Genomic DNA, 17044 nt, shown 5'->3' with positions numbered 1-17044 from the left:
TTTTGTTTTGTCTTAGGGGGAAGACTTTAACTAGGGGTGCGCAGATGTGTGAGACCTTTTATTGTAAGAGTGGACAGACATCCCAGATTTCAGGCAAGTTCTGCGGTGGCTACTTTGGGCTCCAAAACCTGAACGAGTCAGAATACTTCTTCATTGTTGTTCACATGGAAGAAGAAAAGAAAAGTGAAAACTGGGTCATTTCTCCTGATTCAAGAGTGAACTACTAAGGGGTGTGGGGGAAACAGGAGTATTGGAGTATTTTATTTGTAGCCCAAAGGGTAGATTTTGCATGCACTGGAGGGCACAGGTGGATGCCCCTCATACGGCCCCAAGTGATTGGCTCATTTCCTCAAAAAGGGGCATTCTCCTGTCCTGGCTCCGGGTCATCGTCTGTTGGGAGGTAGGCCTACCTGGCATGGGCCCAGGATTAATGCCTATATTCTTGCTAACAGAGCCCCATATTGGAACCCCGTGGGATCCCAGGGCCCCCAGCCAGTGCCAGCATGCAGAACAGTAAGTGCCTCTGGTCTTTCTCAGACTTCGGGCTGGGGACATGCGGGCCGGCGGGTCAGCGGAGGGTGCAGAGGGTCGCGTTGTCCACGCTGGCCAGGCCGTCTGGTGCGAGCGAAGAGGCCCGGGGACCTGAAGCAGCTGCGCCCCCCTTCGCTCTCGGCAGCCCGAGAGGGGAGGACGTTTGCTCTGCTGTTCTTGCTCCTGGAAGAACAGGGGCTGGGCCCTTCAGAACAGCCCGCTAGAGTTTGCTGAAGCTGAGGTAGAGAAACCCCATCCCCCCCAAATCCTGTAACTCACACCCCCTCCCCGCCCCTGCCCGGGCTCTGACCCCAGAGAGAGAGGCTGGGCTGAACAGGGCGGGGCGGAGGCTTCTCCTAGCTGCGCGAGAAGGAGGCCCCTTCGGGTTTAGCCAAGACTGAATGTCTCCACCATCCGGGCAGGGTGGGGTGGGGGGCTCCCCTCCCCAGTCACTCTCAGGACAGCTCCTCCCCTCCCCACCCCAGCTTTGGGTCTTGAAGGCAAAGGGAGCGGGGCACCCTGGCCTGCCGTGGGGGGTGGGGGAGAGGTGGTAAACTGGACCCCTGGGGCTGTTAGTGGCCAGAGCGGGTTTCTGGGTCTTGGAAGAGAGCGGGTGTAGAGCCTTGGAGCTGGAGAAGCCCTGTCCCGGTAGCCGCAACTGTGCGGGTTCTGATCGTTGGAGGCCAGCAGTGCATTTGATTTCCCGGCTCCTGTGCCCCCCATCCTCTTCCTGCCCAGGCCGCTCGGCCCCAGCCCACCTTCCTGCTCAGTCCGTGGTTGCTGCTGTGTGGCAGGGCTAGTCTGGAGCTTGGGCCTGGGAGCCTGGAGACCCAGTGAAACTAGGCCTGGGTTGCGAGGTGCAGTCTGGACGCGGTTTAAGGGTTCAGCTGTGGTAGGAGTGTGGAAAGGCCTGTCTTTTAGCAACCTTCCCTTGCCGAACTGCAGACTTCGGAGTGTCTCCAATGCCCGATCCATCTGTCCTGGAAGCGCTAGCTGCCCCAGGTGCTTCCGCGGCGCGAAGCGCACCAGGGGCCTCAAACGTGGCGAGCTTTAAAGGCGGGTTAGTTGTGCAGAACCTGCCAGGCCCGGGAGGGACCCTCCTTGGCGAGGCAAAGGCTTCTGCCCACCTCCCCTGACTGCTGGGTTCTCCCCCTGCAGCTCAGACTCCCCAGCCATAGGCTCTCGGGCAGGTCCCGGCCCGGGGCGCGCAGCGCTGAGCGTTTGCCACTGCGGCCTGGCTGGCAGGCCCCGAGGGGCGCGGGGTCGCGGGCCGGCCTGCAGGGCTTTGTGCCGCTCGCTCCCGGGTGTGCGCGAGGCGCAGAGCATCCAAATTGACACCATATGTTTTCCTATTAGATGCTTCGCGGTCGAATTCTAGGCGCATAATCATCGCCACTGGGCGAGAGCGCCAGCCGTCCCTAGGGAAGGGACAAAATGATTGAGGCTTAACCTCTGAAGGGGAACTTCGAGCTGCGCTTCCTCGCAGCCTTTTCGATGCTGGCAGAGGCAACCTGGCCCTGGCGTCTCCTGGGCGAGCACCCGCCGACAGTCGCCGCAGAGGTGGCGGGCACGTTATTTTTTGCAGTGGGGGGAGAAGGAGGGAAGTCTCGGATTAGGCGGCCTCACACCCCTTGGCATTCATAGATTGGGAATCGCCCAGGCTTGCGCGTGAAGTTTGGAAAGTCTCGGTCTCTCTCTAGGTTGGCCTTTCTCTTTCCCGGAAGGCTCCCTTTGCCCAAAGGGCAGGCTCCGCAGCTGGAGCAGTGGATGGGTCTTGTGAGGCAAAGGAAGGCAATAAAGGGAATTTAGGAGAAACCGGAAGCGGGGACTAGGCCTCGCTCTGTTGGAGAAGCGGTGTCCCCGAGATGTCCCCGCTCGCGCTGGGCCCGGCCGGAGCCCAGATCCCCCAAATGCCTGTCACTTCTCATCGAGTTGAGGCTCTGCCCCCGCCCCTGTCGGTGAGGGCCCCCCCTCCACCCCAAGCCTTCGGCTACCCTGAAAACTCGGCTCCCCTCGAAGGGGAAACGAGTGCAGTTCAATCTCGTCTGAGTGATCTACAAATAGGGACGGAAAGGGTCGTTTTATCACGGTCCCGTTTGTCGTGACGATGCAATTTCCCGGAGCGGAGCACTGTCACAAAGTGACAAGGCTGCCACAAGCGCCCCGACTGATCTTTTCAATTAGCCTTCCATGCATGATCCGGAGCGACTTCCGCCTATTTCCAGAAATTAAGCTCAAACTTGACGTGCAGCTAGTTTTATTTTAAAGACAAATGTCAGAGAGGCTCATCATATTTTCCCCCCTCTTCTATATTTGGAGCTTATTTATTGCTAAGAAGCTCAGGCTCCTGGAGTCAATTTATCAGAGGCTCCAAGAAGAGAGAAGAGGAGAGGAGAGAGCAGGGAGCTGAGCAGGGAGCCACGTCTTCTCCTGGAAGGGCTGCTCTCTAGAGTCGGGGCTGCAGGTTGGAGATTTTTAAGGAAGTGGAAATTGGCAATTGGTTTTATTTGTGTGCCTGTGGTTGCTGGGGAGGGGGCTACAGAGAGGTGCTAACTCCCTTTCTCTATTCTCTAAGATCAGACAATGGGGGTGAGGTTGTGAGAATAACAAGATAAAGGAGGGGTAGAAGACACCGTGGTGCGCTCCTTTCTTTTTCTTTTCGCTTTTTGCTAATATCTGTGCTTGGTTGTGTGGAAGGCCGAGTTCAGCAGCGGAAGTAAAGCGAGCTGTGGCCGGTGCGAATGGACTCTAGGCTCTCGGCCCCATTGCTGCAAGCAGGACCACTTTGTGTTTGGAGCCGATCTGGGGCTCTGACCCTCACGGCTGCACTGGATGCTCAGGTTGGGGTTCGCCAGCCACAGATTTGCAGCTCTGGTTCTTTTCTACTTCCTTCCCATCTCTTCATATATGTATGTAATGTAACATAATATATATACCCGTCATTTTTTTTTTTTCCAACTCTGGTGTTTGTGCCTTCGCCAAAGTTTGGAGTGTGACGGCAAACGTTTCTGGACTCTGGAGTCCAAGGGAACACTGAAGAGCTGTCGGATTTGCTCTCACAGTTCCAACAATGCAGGGACCTTGGAGATTGAGTGTGGGGTCTGTAGAACCCATGTTTTGCCGTGACATTCAGAGGGGATTTTTGGGAGGGTATTTTTTGCAAGAGTGTTTGCACCTTGTGGGTTCAGAGGCTGGCTGGGATGTTTATGGAGAGGGGCAAGTGGGCTGGGGCACTGCGGTGGTGATAGCGGGAGTGAGGCGCGTGTGTTCTTTCTTACTCATTGGCATGTGTCTGTGTGGTGCTTCTCAGCCCGGTGGGCAGGAGCACGGCTGTGTTGGGCTGGGCTGCCTGATGCCCCGCATGGCTGCGTGGTCCCATTGTCGTTTTTGATCGATAGCAGGGACCCGATTGCTGAGGTTGGCATGGGTTGGCAGGGAGCTGAGGATGCATTGTGCTTGTCTTCTCTTCCTCTCCTTCTCCTTCCTCTTCCTCCTCCTCTTTCTCTTTACTCCTCTTCCTCTCCTCTCCTCCTTGCTCTGCTCTGCTCTCCTCTCCTCTCCTCTCCCTTTTCCTCAGGTCACAGCGGAGTGAATCAGCTCGGTGGTGTCTTTGTCAACGGGCGGCCACTGCCGGACTCCACCCGGCAGAAGATCGTAGAGCTAGCTCACAGCGGGGCCCGGCCGTGCGACATTTCCCGAATTCTGCAGGTGATCCTCCCGGCGCCGCCCCACTCGCCGCCCCCGCGGCCCTCCACTCTCAACGCCCTCTCTTCATTTCTTACTGTAAACGCTGCTAATTATGGACCCCCTCACCCACCCCACCCCAGTCCCTACTCCACTCCCCTGCCATCCCCGCTTTCCCCTTTCCTTCCAACATCCTTCCCTACCTCTTTCAACCTGGGTCAGTCACATAAGATAACTCATCTGCTTAAGAAAAAAACCAACAAACAACGTGTGTGTGAATTTAAAAAAAAAAGCACCTTTCTCTTTTCATTTGGTAAAAACATTAATTGTGGTAACAGTTTATGAACTATAATAAGCTGAATTGCATAAACCAGCATAATTTCATTTCCTTCTCCCTCATTCCATGCTCACCTCAGATTTTGAGATATTTGTTTGCATTCTTGATAACCAAGAAGAATATTGATTTTAAAAGGCAAATGCTATTTACTTCCCTACCTAACTCATATTTATTCAACTGGGCATATTTTTTTAAAGGAAAATAAGTAAAACATTAGTTTATTTTCCTCCTTTGCTCATTAAAATATAACACCACTTTAAGCAAGGTCAGCACAAAAAAAAATAAATCTGACTTCGTTTTGATGCCTCTTCAGGCAATGTTTAAGAAAACAGTTTTTTTTAAAAAAACTTTTAAATTAATTTTTTTAGTTCAAACTGTTTGAAAGTATCATCATATTTGTAGTTTTTAGGGCTACAAATGTAATTTTAAGAAAAAAAGCTCTCTACAGTAAGTTCTCATACCATTGAAGGTATATTTTTGTGTTATAGACCCATGCAGATGCAAAAGTCCAAGTGCTGGACAATCAAAACGTAAGCTTGTCATTGTTTAATGCATACTTAAACAATTTTATTTTTGTCTTGAAATTATTAATAATGTGGTTTTCTGTCCACTTCCCCTATGCAGGTGTCCAACGGATGTGTGAGTAAAATTCTGGGCAGGTATTACGAGACTGGCTCCATCAGACCCAGGGCAATCGGTGGTAGTAAACCGAGAGTAGCGACTCCAGAAGTTGTAAGCAAAATAGCCCAGTATAAGCGGGAGTGCCCGTCCATCTTTGCTTGGGAAATCCGAGACAGATTACTGTCCGAGGGGGTCTGTACCAACGATAACATACCAAGTGTAAGTTCACCAAGAACATTCCCCCTCCCTGCCCTCAGCCCCATGCTCTTTCCTCTCTACCATCCCTCTCTTCACCTGCCTACCCTCCTCCTCCCTACCAGTGTCACTCTGCCCCGTCTCCTCCCCGCTCCACTTATGTCACCTCTGTATCTGGGGGTGTTGAGAGGAGGACACTGACCTTTTTTTGATCTTCTGGAAAATGGGAGTCAAGTTTGGGGAGCTGTTCACCTTATTTGCATGCTGCAAAGTGGAGGGTGGAGGCACTCAGGAAAGGCACTTGAATCAAGAAGGAAAATGAAAATGAATACCAAATTCTAACCTCCTCCAGCTCAGACTGCCTGAACCTCCCTTCAGGTGTCAAACATCCACTTCTGCCCTAATACAAAACAAAGTGAAAGAAAGCTCTAAACCAAGTCATAGTCTTTTTTGAGGAAGTCTTTTAACAAAGATGAGGTCACCACAGACATCCAGCAGCCGTGCAGGAAATGCCCTCTCCATCCCGAGTTCTCTGCCCAACTCAGTTGCCACGCCCAAAGTGATGGCTGTCATTCTGTCCACAATGTCTCTGCAAATCCACCCACTGTCCCAGGATGGCTGGGAGTTTGTCTGTCTGGTTGTGTGTTGTTGTTTTTAACGTGTTAAAGGTAGTTCTTTAAGAGAGTGGGTGTGCTGAGATGGGGACTGAAGATAGGGCAACTGTCTTCGGGAGACGCTACCATTTGGTTTGATTTTGGTTTGATTTGCAGGTGTCATCAATAAACAGAGTTCTTCGCAACCTGGCTAGCGAAAAGCAACAGATGGGTGCAGACGGCATGTATGATAAGCTAAGGATGTTGAACGGGCAGACCGGAAGCTGGGGCACCCGCCCGGGTTGGTATCCGGGGACTTCTGTGCCAGGGCAACCTACGCAAGGTAAAAACCCGAGGACCCACCCTCAAAACTCTGCATATAGGCAGCCACTTGCCCATCTTCTCCCCCAACTTCTCCCCTCTCTTCACTTCTGTGCTGGAAGAATGTCATGGAGAGACTCTTTAAAGACTTGGGACACACTGACTTGCCCTGTATAAGGGTAGTTGTTTGTTGAACTATCTCATTGGCCTTCGAATTTGAGGGTCATGGATGGCAGGAGTAGTAAGAATGTGGCTGGTGTGTGTGCGTGTTATGTTATGGGCAGGAATATGTGTGTGTTTAAGAGTTAGCTGTGTGGTGCCCTATTCAAATTTGCCATTAAAATGCACGGAGAGCCCCCTTGCTGTAGAAGTGTGACAAGTTAACACACTGACAGACTGCGAGGTAAACATAATTGTATCGTTTTGCTTTTTGCCGTAATTGACAAATTATGTGACTATGAGTAGGGTGCATATGAAAGGGCGAGCAGCGCGATGCAGGGCGGAGTACAGGATAGGCCATTGGAAGTGGTGGGCTCCCAGCTCAAACAACCCCATCATCTCTGGTCGGATTCCCTCCGCTTCTCTGGACCCCCAGTTCTCACCCTCTGTGGGTGGCGACTGCACAGAAGGGTGGGGTGAGGATACTGTGGGCCGGCCTGCGGGGTGTCCGGAGCCGCTGGCTCGGGGGGCTGGGAGGAGAGAAGGAATCTGGACGGTCGCAGGATCTGTGAGAAGGAATGGAGGAAGGGGAGCAGATGGGGGTGGGGTGGGGCCGGTTGGCTTTCCCCTCCCCTACACACCCCGAGGTAGCTTGGTCAAGAATAGGAAACAGTTTACTCCGAAGATTAATCGGTATTTGTTGTCCTTGTGACAAGGAGATAATATGCGGGATAATGGGACGTGGCGTCTCACTCCCCGGAGCACGACGGAGCCTGGGGGCTCCGGGCCGGGGGCGGCGGCGCGGGGACGCTGACGGGGCTGCCCGCGCGGCAGTGCGCGCCCGGACCCGCTCCGGGTGCCCCGCGCCTCCACGGAGCCGGGCTAGAGAAGGGAAAATCGGTAACAGTATGCGAAATATCTGGTACAAAGGATGCTTCTGTCACTCGCAAGAATTTGTTATGGGAACAATCCTGTCGCTCTGTAATTGCTCATTAGAGAACGTTTTGTTTCTCATTAAGGCGACATGAATAAGCGTCTAGTTGAAGGAGACAGCTGTAGAAATGTTCCACAAGAGACCTCTGGACACGATTCGGCACCAATTGCCAATTAGACATGTCAGTTTTAAGAGCAGAAAACAATATAGGACGGACACTGGGAAGATAGGGAGCAAAGCGCTCGCTCTGTGTTTCCCAGCGCGGCCGCCGGGCCGGCGGAGGCCTCCTGATGCGCTGCGCCCGGGCTCCCCGGGGCGACCCCGCTGGCCAGCTCCTCCGAGCCGGCCCCCGACCCCACGGCCTCCCGGGGCGCGGCGGGCACACCCGAGGAGGCGCTGCCTCGGCTCAGGCCGCAGGCCCAGGCCCACTGCCGCCTCCGATGACAGGGAGTGACAGGGCTGAGTGTAGACGACCACACCCTCACCTGACCTCTGAAACGGCGGGATTCCCACGTGCACACACTGGACACACCCAAGAGACACCCGAACTTGGCATTCCCCAGCGCCCGTCCCCCAACCCCCAGGAACCTGAGGTCCTGGTGACCCCTCCCCCGCCGAGTCTGGCCCCAGGGTCCGAGAACTCTTGGGGAGGGCGCGGGGCGCAGTGGCCGGGTCTGGGAGGGCTGAGCCCAGAGCCTGCAGCCCGTCGGTGCCAGGGCTCACGTTAGCGTGGGGCCTAGAGGACGTCCGCCGTCCTGCTTCCCAGAGCCGGGACAGAAGCCCAGGGCAGCAGTTTTGCCAGCCCCTCTGTTTCCACTAGAGGTGGCGCCCGATTAGGGCAGCTTTTGGTCCCGGGAAGCTCGAGGGCGGGAAGCGAGAGCCTCACGCAAGGACCCTGTGGTGATGGTTGCGGCGGGAGGTGGCGCTAATTCAGGAGCTTTTAACTTTTCGGCGCCGAATTGCAAGAGAATTCTGACTCACCAACTGCCAGTTCCCCCTCCGCCCCCGCACGAAACCCACTCGGCTGCGGCGACCGCGGGCCCGACCGCCGCCCCCGCTGCGGGGGGAGGACGCGTCTGGCCCCGGGCGGGGTCGCGGGCGCGGGGGCGCGGGGTGCGGGGGGCGGGCTGCGGCCGACGCGCCCTGGGAATCCTCAGACCTCTCGGGGCTAAGAAGGCCCCCTCCCTCCTTGGCCCCCTCTCCCGGCCCGGGAAGCCGTTTCGGGGTTTTAAAGAGTCCATTACTCCGAAAGCATAAGGCGAGGTTAGGTCTCAGAGGGAGACAAATATGGTTTCCATCTGATCAACGCCATGCGGCGGTGACTAAAATCGTGACGACGTGCGCTGACAACAACAAGAGACAACTCTATCCAGCCCCAATTCTCCCGCGATTTGGTGGTTTTAGGGATCACGGAGACACTTTTTCTTACCTCCTGCCCCCACCCCCACCCCCATAATACCCAGGCCCTCTATAGGATTTAGTCAGTCTCTTTTCAACAGATGCTACAATGTTTTGATCCGAGCTCCAGAGCTGAAAAGGTGCCGCAACCGGGTTGCTATCTTTTCTTGCTTGTTTTCCGCCTCACTGATTAAGACACTAAGAAACTAAGGAATGATTTTATTTCCCAGCGTCTTTTTTTTTTTTTTTTTTTTTCTCCTCTCCTTCTTCCAGGAAACAAATCCTATCCCCAGCGTCAGATGGTCCTGGGGCCGGGATAATGGGAGGCGCTTTCACTCGCCTTCTCACGGATTAGGCTGGAAGGTGGACGGCGCCCATTGGAGGCCCCTTCTTTGCGCGCTCCGAGGGGGCGCCTTTTAAAGAAGATATCTTAATTGTCTGCCACTTAGGTTTATCATATGGAGAATTCGAGATCCAACTTTTAGTTTTATTTTGTTAAAAGCTTTAAGAGTGGAAGGTAAATCCACTAAAGGAAAAAAAAGGGCGCCCAATCTAAGAGCGACCTCTCCTTCAGCGCCTGGCTGCGAACAGTCGCTACTTTGAGAGTAGCGAACAAACTTTCAGCGGGGCACGCCCGCTCGGTGGGGTCGTGGAGGGATCCTGCAGCCACAGGTTTCTCCTAACCGGCCTCTAATTCCGCCTCCCCACCCCCCCAAAAGGGCTGTCTATCCCCATTGACTTCCCCTACCCCTTAAATGTCAGTTCTCAAGTGACAGCCACGCCTGTGTTCGTGTGTGAGAGAGGCAGGGAGACAGAGAGAGACGGGGGGGGGGGGGGGGGGGGAGCGTGCAAATCTCCAAGTTTTAAAATTAGGAAAATGTCAGAGAAGCAAAGGAGAGTAGAGAATGCTATCTGTGGGGGTCTTCTGAGGGAAACCTGGGCAGCTTTAATTGGTGAGATCAAATATGCCAGAAAAAGCACTGGGGTAGACATGAGTGACCCGGCAGGCACGGTGACCACCTGGGCGGGATAGGATTGCCTTCTCTGCAGCGCCCCAGTCCCTAAATGTCGGATGGTGGGAGATTTTTGTGTTTTCCAAAAGAAATAACCCACAAGCCTATTTTCTAGTTAACTGGCCAAAAAGGGCTGTTTCTAAAGTCTTCCCCATTCACTGAATCTGAAAATAAGGGGGGGGGGTTCTTTCTTTTCACTTTGGAAAGTCACCTGGAAACTTGGGGCAGTAAATTAGTACAGACACTTGTGCCCACACACGAGTCCAGCGTCTCGCTCAGCTAAGTAGCCCTCTCCTGCCTCCCCCCCCCCCAAGTACTGCAAGAGGACCCAAAGTAGAGCCGGTCTATTTAGTAACTGTCTCTCCCTTGTCTTCCTTTTCTCCTTTCTCTCCCTGTCTCCTTAGACCCTCTTGCCTCTTTTTTCCCTCAGCATTTTTTTCTGTCCTTCCTATACCTCTCTGGTCTCTGTCTCTTTGAAGCCTCCTTTCTTCCTCCATCTTTTTCTGCCCCCTTCCTCCTCCTCTCCATACTGCCCCCTCGGCCCCCATCCTCCCTCTCTGTTTCCCTCCTCCACCCCAGACCTGGTCTCCAACCTCCCAGCCTTCCCCATCCGCCCCTCCCACACAAGCCCGCCTGGTCCCCATCCACTTTCTCTGCCTCCCCCTACCCCCTGCTCTGGCCCCCCATCCACCCTCCATCCCCCCAGCCAAGCGCCCTAAATAGCATTGAGGCGCCCGCTCTTCGGACAGTGATTAATGATAGCAGAGCAGAGGGGTTAACACACTTCACTGAAAAGTCTGTTGACTGGGCTTCTTGTAACACAATGTGGCCCGCTGCACGCCTCAAGAGAATCCTTTTGTTGTCCGAGCTCATTGTGGCCTCAAAATTCTGCCCACGAAAGTTTGCCAACGCTCCTGCCCCAGGAGTTTAATAGTTTCCCTTACTCGCGGGGCATTGTGCAGCGCTGAAAAGCAGCCCCTAGCTATTCAAGTGTTGGTGGTCATCTCAATAGATCTCCAAGGGCCCATATGGTGGCCAGTGCCGATGAATCCGCCTGTTTAAATGGGGGAGAAAGTTGGGGTTTTAAAACATTTCAAAGTTCCTGAAAAGATCCCACTAGATCCTGTCACAATTCCCTGAACTCTTTGAAGACGCTGCCTATTGTCTCCTGGTTATAAATGATATTCCTGGCCAAGTCGATTCCCACCAAGGCGTCCCTAGAGGCCCCTCCCCCCCCCCACGGGCCAAATTTGTAGGATGGTGGGGCAGCCCCTGTTGGTATCTCTTGGGAGCCTCTGGACCCAAGACCCAGGACCCAGTTTGCAGTGGCCCTGGAGGCCCAGTGAGGGCTGAGTCCTCCCTTCAGAAAGACTGCGGCCTCAGGAGCAAGAGGCAAGGCGAGATACAGCTAGCCCAAGTGTACATCTTGCCCTCCAAGCAGCAAGGGAAAACAATAAAACTTTCCCCTGTTTAATGATAGAAATTACATTAAAAGTGGTGGAAATGCCCTAATTAAAAATGTACCACTTAAATGCTATGCCAAGGATTCAGCTGCAGCATAGCATATTCAGCTAGTTAGTGAACTCGCTACTATTTCTTTTTTAAAATTACACGTTAAAAATTTAAAAGAAATCTTACTTTTCTCTGGTGCAACACATTACAAAGAATGGACAGTCCTTTTATCTAAATATAAAATTCCATTTTCAGCAATTATAGCCTGTTCTTGGTGATGATATAATTACAGCTGTGCTCGTAATAGGTGTCAAGGCAAAGCACACTCACACAATAGTTGAATAAAACTGCAGAACAATGCGAGCATTTCTAAATTCACAACCTTTAAAATGAAATTGACTGTGCAGAATTCAAATAAAAACTAGATAAATATTTTTTTAAAAAGATTACAAGCTTGGTTTGGTTTCTTAATAGCATTTTCTACAAACCTATCAACATCTAATTGATTAGATAGGAATTACTGATTATAGATCAGCTGAAATCTTGAACGTCACTCTTCTATTTTCCCAACAGAGCTATAGGTAAATAAATTCTGTAAGGAAAGGGAACTGAGCGAGGCATTTGGGACTCAAGGTTAGTTATCAGGGACCATTTCAATTGAAAGCCTCAGCGCTTGTTTCGTTATTCAAAGACACGCTACTCTGTAATGTCTATATGGTACAGGCTCTTCTTCACAGAAACAGGTAAAAAGAGAAAAACTTGATTAAAAAAAAGAAGAGAAAGAAAGATAACGTATGTCACTAATGTCTTTTATTAGGAGAAGGCTGACACTTAGTGACCTAGGGAATGTCTTGGTGAGACTGTCAGAATGTCCTGTTCTTGGAGTTTATGGCTATACCCAGGCTCCAGGTCATTCCAGATTTTGGAGGCTCCAAGTTATTCCAGATTTCTCTTACTGTCTTATTCTTTTTGTTCCAGATGGCTGCCAGCAACAGGAAGGAGGGGGAGAGAATACCAACTCCATCAGCTCCAACGGAGAAGATTCAGATGAGGCCCAAATGCGACTTCAGCTAAAGCGGAAACTGCAGAGAAACAGAACATCCTTTACCCAAGAGCAAATTGAGGCCCTGGAGAAAGGTGATGGAGGTTTTCAAAGTAGAGAAGCAGTAAATCAAACTAAATGCCACATCTTCAGTACAAAGAGCTAAATTTAGCCAGGGCCCTTTGCATAGAGGACTGAAAAGGTTTCCTTTTTCTTTCTGTATTCCCCCTCCTCCCCCGGGCATCTTCTCAGTGTGTGTGTGTTTTCTTTCTTCTTTTCATTTACCAGTAATTCAAAGACTCAGAGTCTGACTTCTCATAAAGAAAAAAATGACAATTTGGCTAACCCAGGCCACAGAAGTGTTCGTGAATGAGTGTTATTCTAAGGAAAATTTAAGTTGGTTCTGGTGGCATAGCTCTTCCAAGGACAGTCCATACCCGTAGTGGTAGCATTTTTAAGGGAAGTGGTCGGAGGTGACAGACGTGGGGAGGTAGGAACCAGCTTGATCCAGGGTTTGGTTGACACGTTTTGTGTAGTTCTGGCCCAACATGGAAAACTCAACTTACTCTTTCAGAGTTTGAGAGAACCCATTATCCAGATGTGTTTGCCCGAGAAAGACTAGCGGCCAAAATCGATCTACCTGAAGCAAGAATACAGGTACCCAGGGGCCACGTGGTTCCCCACTTTGTGACATCTACCATTTGCCCTTTGTGGAGACGAAGGTGCCTCTAAGGAACACCATGCATTTATATAAACAGTGAAAGGTTCAGTCTGTTAGATGATTTGCTGCCCCTGGGGGACAGGGCCTGGGGGTGGGGAGCAGTGGAGACGCGGCGGCGGGGGGGGGGGGGGGGGGGGGAAGGTTGAGCTGGGGGTAGGCACAGGCCTGACCTGTTTCATCTGATTTCCAGGTATGGTTTTCTAATCGGAGGGCCAAATGGAGAAGAGAAGAAAAACTGAGGAACCAGAGAAGACAGGCCAGCAACACACCTAGTCACATCCCCATCAGCAGTAGTTTCAGCACCAGTGTCTACCAGCCGATCCCACAACCCACCACGCCTGGTAATTTGCATACTCATACTCCTCCTGAATGCGTTCAACCTGTTTGCCCTGGCTCTGACTCTCAGCGTGACTGTCTGTGGTGTCCTTCTCCTGCAGTTTCCTCCTTCACGTCCGGCTCCATGTTGGGCCGGACAGACACAGCCCTCACAAACACATACAGCGCTCTGCCGCCCATGCCCAGCTTCACCATGGCGAATAACCTGCCTATGCAAGTAAGTGAGGCCGCCGGCGGCGTGCGTCAGCGCGCCTGCGAGAAGTGAGAGGGGGTCAGGGCCCGCGGACCTCACTGGCCACGCGTGCGCCCTGGGGAGCCTTTCTCGCTACGGTGATTGGCTTCACCAGTCAAATTTTAACAGTCAGTCCAGTCTTTTAGTGGGATTGAGGGATTGATGGCTTCATGCTCTGAAAGAAACCATAAAAACCAGGTTAATCTGCCTTTTGCCCAGAGAGAGCGTTAGCTCGATAACGTTGGGTGGGGATGGGTCGTGGTTGGGGTAGCAGAAAGGGGAAATAATGCTGGCACATTATTAGATAGTAAGGGGTTAGTATACATAAATTTAGGTTTATATAAGTGTGTTCATATTAATGAATACATAACCTGCGTACGCATTTTGGATATTATTTAGAGTATATGTGATGAACTACTGAGAAAGGAAAAAGGAATCAGAAATAAAATTTATATTTGCATAGGGGATACACTTTAATACAGAGCAACAGTGAGTTTTCTTTCTATATGTTACAATGAAAAAAAGAATAGAGGTATTTGCTAAAAAATTTAGCACATCGCTGCCGTGAGTTACATAATGTGTTTGTGGCACGCTGGCCGCCCGGGTGCGTTGATGTTCTTGACTTGGTAAAACAGCCTGCCTTTACTCTCGGTTCCACTGCGAATGGTTATCGCTTCCTCCGTGTGCAAGGCCCTGTACTAGGCTACGAGCCTTTGCTGCTGGAAGTTGCGCAAGGCAAGCGGGGTGTCCTATAACTTTGGAGCTACGGATTCTTGATGGGAAAAAAACTGGTCTTCTGGTGGGCCAGAAGTACTTGGAAGATGCTGGATGGTGTGAGATGGGCCAGCCTGAGCCCCTGCTGGAAACAGTGCTGGGGTTGCATAGATTGTTTACTCATTCCTGAATGTGTTTTGATGAATTTCAACGCCAAATAACAGCAAAGTAAATGTTTTCCAGTCTTGAGACTAAAATAGGAGCAGCTAGATAAGCACCTTCAGAGGAATTTATTCACATGTTGATTTTTATTGCATCTGGATATTGGTAGCCACAGTGCAATTAATGTATTTTAAGGGATTAACAGCCCGTTGGTTGGTATTACTACAACTGCTTTGGAATTTTCCAGAAGTCAGGTTGCCTAGAGGAAGTGATTTTGGGAATTAGAAACAAATGCAAGCTGAAATTCTGGCAGGGCCCTCAAGGCCTGCTTGCCTCTTTGAACCTGATGTTAGCAGTCATCCTCTGACTTTAGTAAGGCCGCTGAATGTCTAGTTTAGTTTTGCAAATTATAGCCACATCTAGATTTCTGCCAAGATAACAAAATTTGTATATGAGAAAATATTTAGAAGCAATTACATAGGTGCTACTATTCTGTTAAGGTTGTTTCCACCTATAGACTGGTGTGGGGCCAATTTATTTCAAACACCAACTTTTAAAAGTTATACAACTTATATAAAACAAAACATACATATGCTCATAAAGCATAAAGAAAATTAAAATTTATTAATAATTTACTCTCTGAATTTTGGAGCTGCGGGGGTTGCTTGTCTGTCTGCCCATCAATTCATCTTGTTGACCAAAATCTTCAACCGTTTTACAAGGGTAGGTGTCTTCCTCTGAACCTTCTCTAATGGGTCACCCTTCCTGAGAAGGTGAATCTTGAAATGTTAAACATTTCTGCAGTTTGCAGAACAGAGTAGCGCTATTACCTCCCTTATTCCTGGCATATGTTTCTATTAATGCATCCCAGTCTTGCTGCCCTGGCATAGCTCCATGGGAGCTCATGAGGGATTTTGTCTCAGCTCTGTGCATTTCTTATTCACTTAGCAGAAAGGTTTAACTCCTCAATACCGCCAGTCCAAACACTTAAGAGGGTAGCAACCCAATTTTATGGGTAAAACCCAATCTGGGTTTTTAGATCTCTGAGGAAGTCACAGCTAATTCTCAGGATGGGGCTAGATATTGACTGACACTTCTCACCATTTTAATGTTGAGATCATTACTGAGCTGCTCTTCAAAGAAACGTTAATCCCATGAGCCCAACCATGAGGCTCCCAGGGTCTCTGAAGGAGACTTTCTAGAGAACTCCTCCTACAGGTCTCCGCCCCAAACTTGAGATACAGGATTTGGGGTTCAATAGATTCCCAAATAGATTGGATTTGCAAGAGAGGGGGTGTGTTTTAATGGACGTCTTCATGCTATAGCTTCTCTGATGATGCTGGCAGAGGTCCAAGATGAACATGGACAAAACTGCTATTAATTTTGTGGATAGTGTCCACTGTCTAGGTAGACAGTGGTCTGAACGGATAGTACTTTCAGGCAGCTTTACTCTAGCTGTGGTCAATGGAAGGACTGGTTGGAGGCCCGATTGCCAAGCTGTCATATGGAATTCCAGTACTTTCCACGAGGGCATCTTACTGATCCGACTTGTTGGCACAGTTCCTGGGGAGGAGAGAGCCTGGGGATGCGGCCGTGGGATGTGCTTCTCGATAACCATTGGTTTGCCTTTCTCCTCTCAGCCCCCAGTCCCCAGCCAGACCTCCTCGTACTCCTGCATGCTGCCCACCAGCCCCTCGGTGAACGGGCGGAGTTACGACACCTACACCCCCCCACATATGCAGACACACATGAACAGTCAGCCGATGGGGACCTCGGGCACCACTTCCACAGGTGAGCCGCCGTTCCCTGCAGGCTACGCAGAGGTGGCCTTTACAGCTTCTTTCGCCAGGTGACCTCCCTTCCCTCAAAGTGAACCTCCAAAGAACCTCCTGGCCTTGTGCGCTGGTGTATTTTAACTCTTTGCTGCTTGCTTCTCTGGGGAAAACTGATCGGAAGGGGGAAATTCAGTCAAGCGAGTTAGTTACTTGATACCATGTAGACAAAAAGCGAAGTTGTTTTTCCTGAATTTGGTCACAGAAGTTGTATATGAAGACGAGGCCTGAGAATGGAAGTTTTCTGAGGAGAGGGTATTAGCCAGAGCTCAGGCGCGAGGGCCCGAGCGAGCAGTGCGGTGAGGGTTGTCAGAAGACTTCTCATCCTCCCAGCTCCTCCCTGCCTTTCATGGCAAATGAAGAAGTACCACATGGGCTTTCCAGAGATGGTCGTATTGCTAAAGTTCCAAACACACAAACAAATGGAGGGTTTTTTTTTCTTCTCTTTTGTGTGGGAGGCCTTGGGACTGAATAGATATGTGTAAACATGTTATCTGGTTTCTGAAGGTGCTGCTTCTGTTTGCGTATTTTTTAAACTACAGCTAGAACATTAGAGAGGATTAGAGATTTTTTTTTTTAACCTATAAATTCATACTCCATGCTTGTCTCTCGAAGGGAATTTCTACATGGCTATTTCTTTCATCCACTTCTAGGACTCATTTCCCCTGGTGTGTCAGTTCCAGTTCAAGTTCCTGGAAGTGAACCTGATATGTCTCAGTATTGGCCAAGATTACAGTAAAAAAAAAAAAAAAAAGATATATTGTGTT

At 50.8% G+C, this 17044-nt stretch overlaps 1 protein-coding gene across 7 annotated transcripts; it reads left to right on the top strand.

The window, feature by feature from the left end:
* Window positions 1-503: 503 nt before the first annotated feature.
* Window positions 504-17016, top strand: PAX6 (paired box 6). 7 transcript variants are annotated; one of them, XM_044389069.1, is made up of 11 exons: window positions 504-513; window positions 4109-4239; window positions 5041-5082; window positions 5177-5191; window positions 6139-6304; window positions 12217-12375; window positions 12855-12937; window positions 13192-13342; window positions 13439-13554; window positions 16086-16236; window positions 16931-17016. In XM_044389069.1, exons 1-11 carry the CDS (start codon window positions 504-506, stop codon window positions 17014-17016), a joined length of 1110 nt encoding a protein of 369 aa, XP_044245004.1. The 7 variants fall into 7 exon arrangements, with proteins under 7 accessions (XP_044245004.1, XP_044245003.1, XP_026367651.1 ...); XM_044389068.1 differs by having other exon boundaries at window positions 5177-5284; XM_026511866.2 differs by having other exon boundaries at window positions 5177-5392.
* The last annotated feature ends 28 nt before the right edge of the window (window positions 17017-17044 follow it).

Source organism: Ursus arctos, unplaced genomic scaffold, assembly GCF_023065955.2.
Source record: "Ursus arctos isolate Adak ecotype North America unplaced genomic scaffold, UrsArc2.0 scaffold_23, whole genome shotgun sequence".
NCBI lineage: Eukaryota > Metazoa > Chordata > Mammalia > Carnivora > Ursidae > Ursus > Ursus arctos.
Note: the sequence above shows the minus strand (reverse complement) of the source record. Positions and strands in the feature narration are given on the sequence as shown.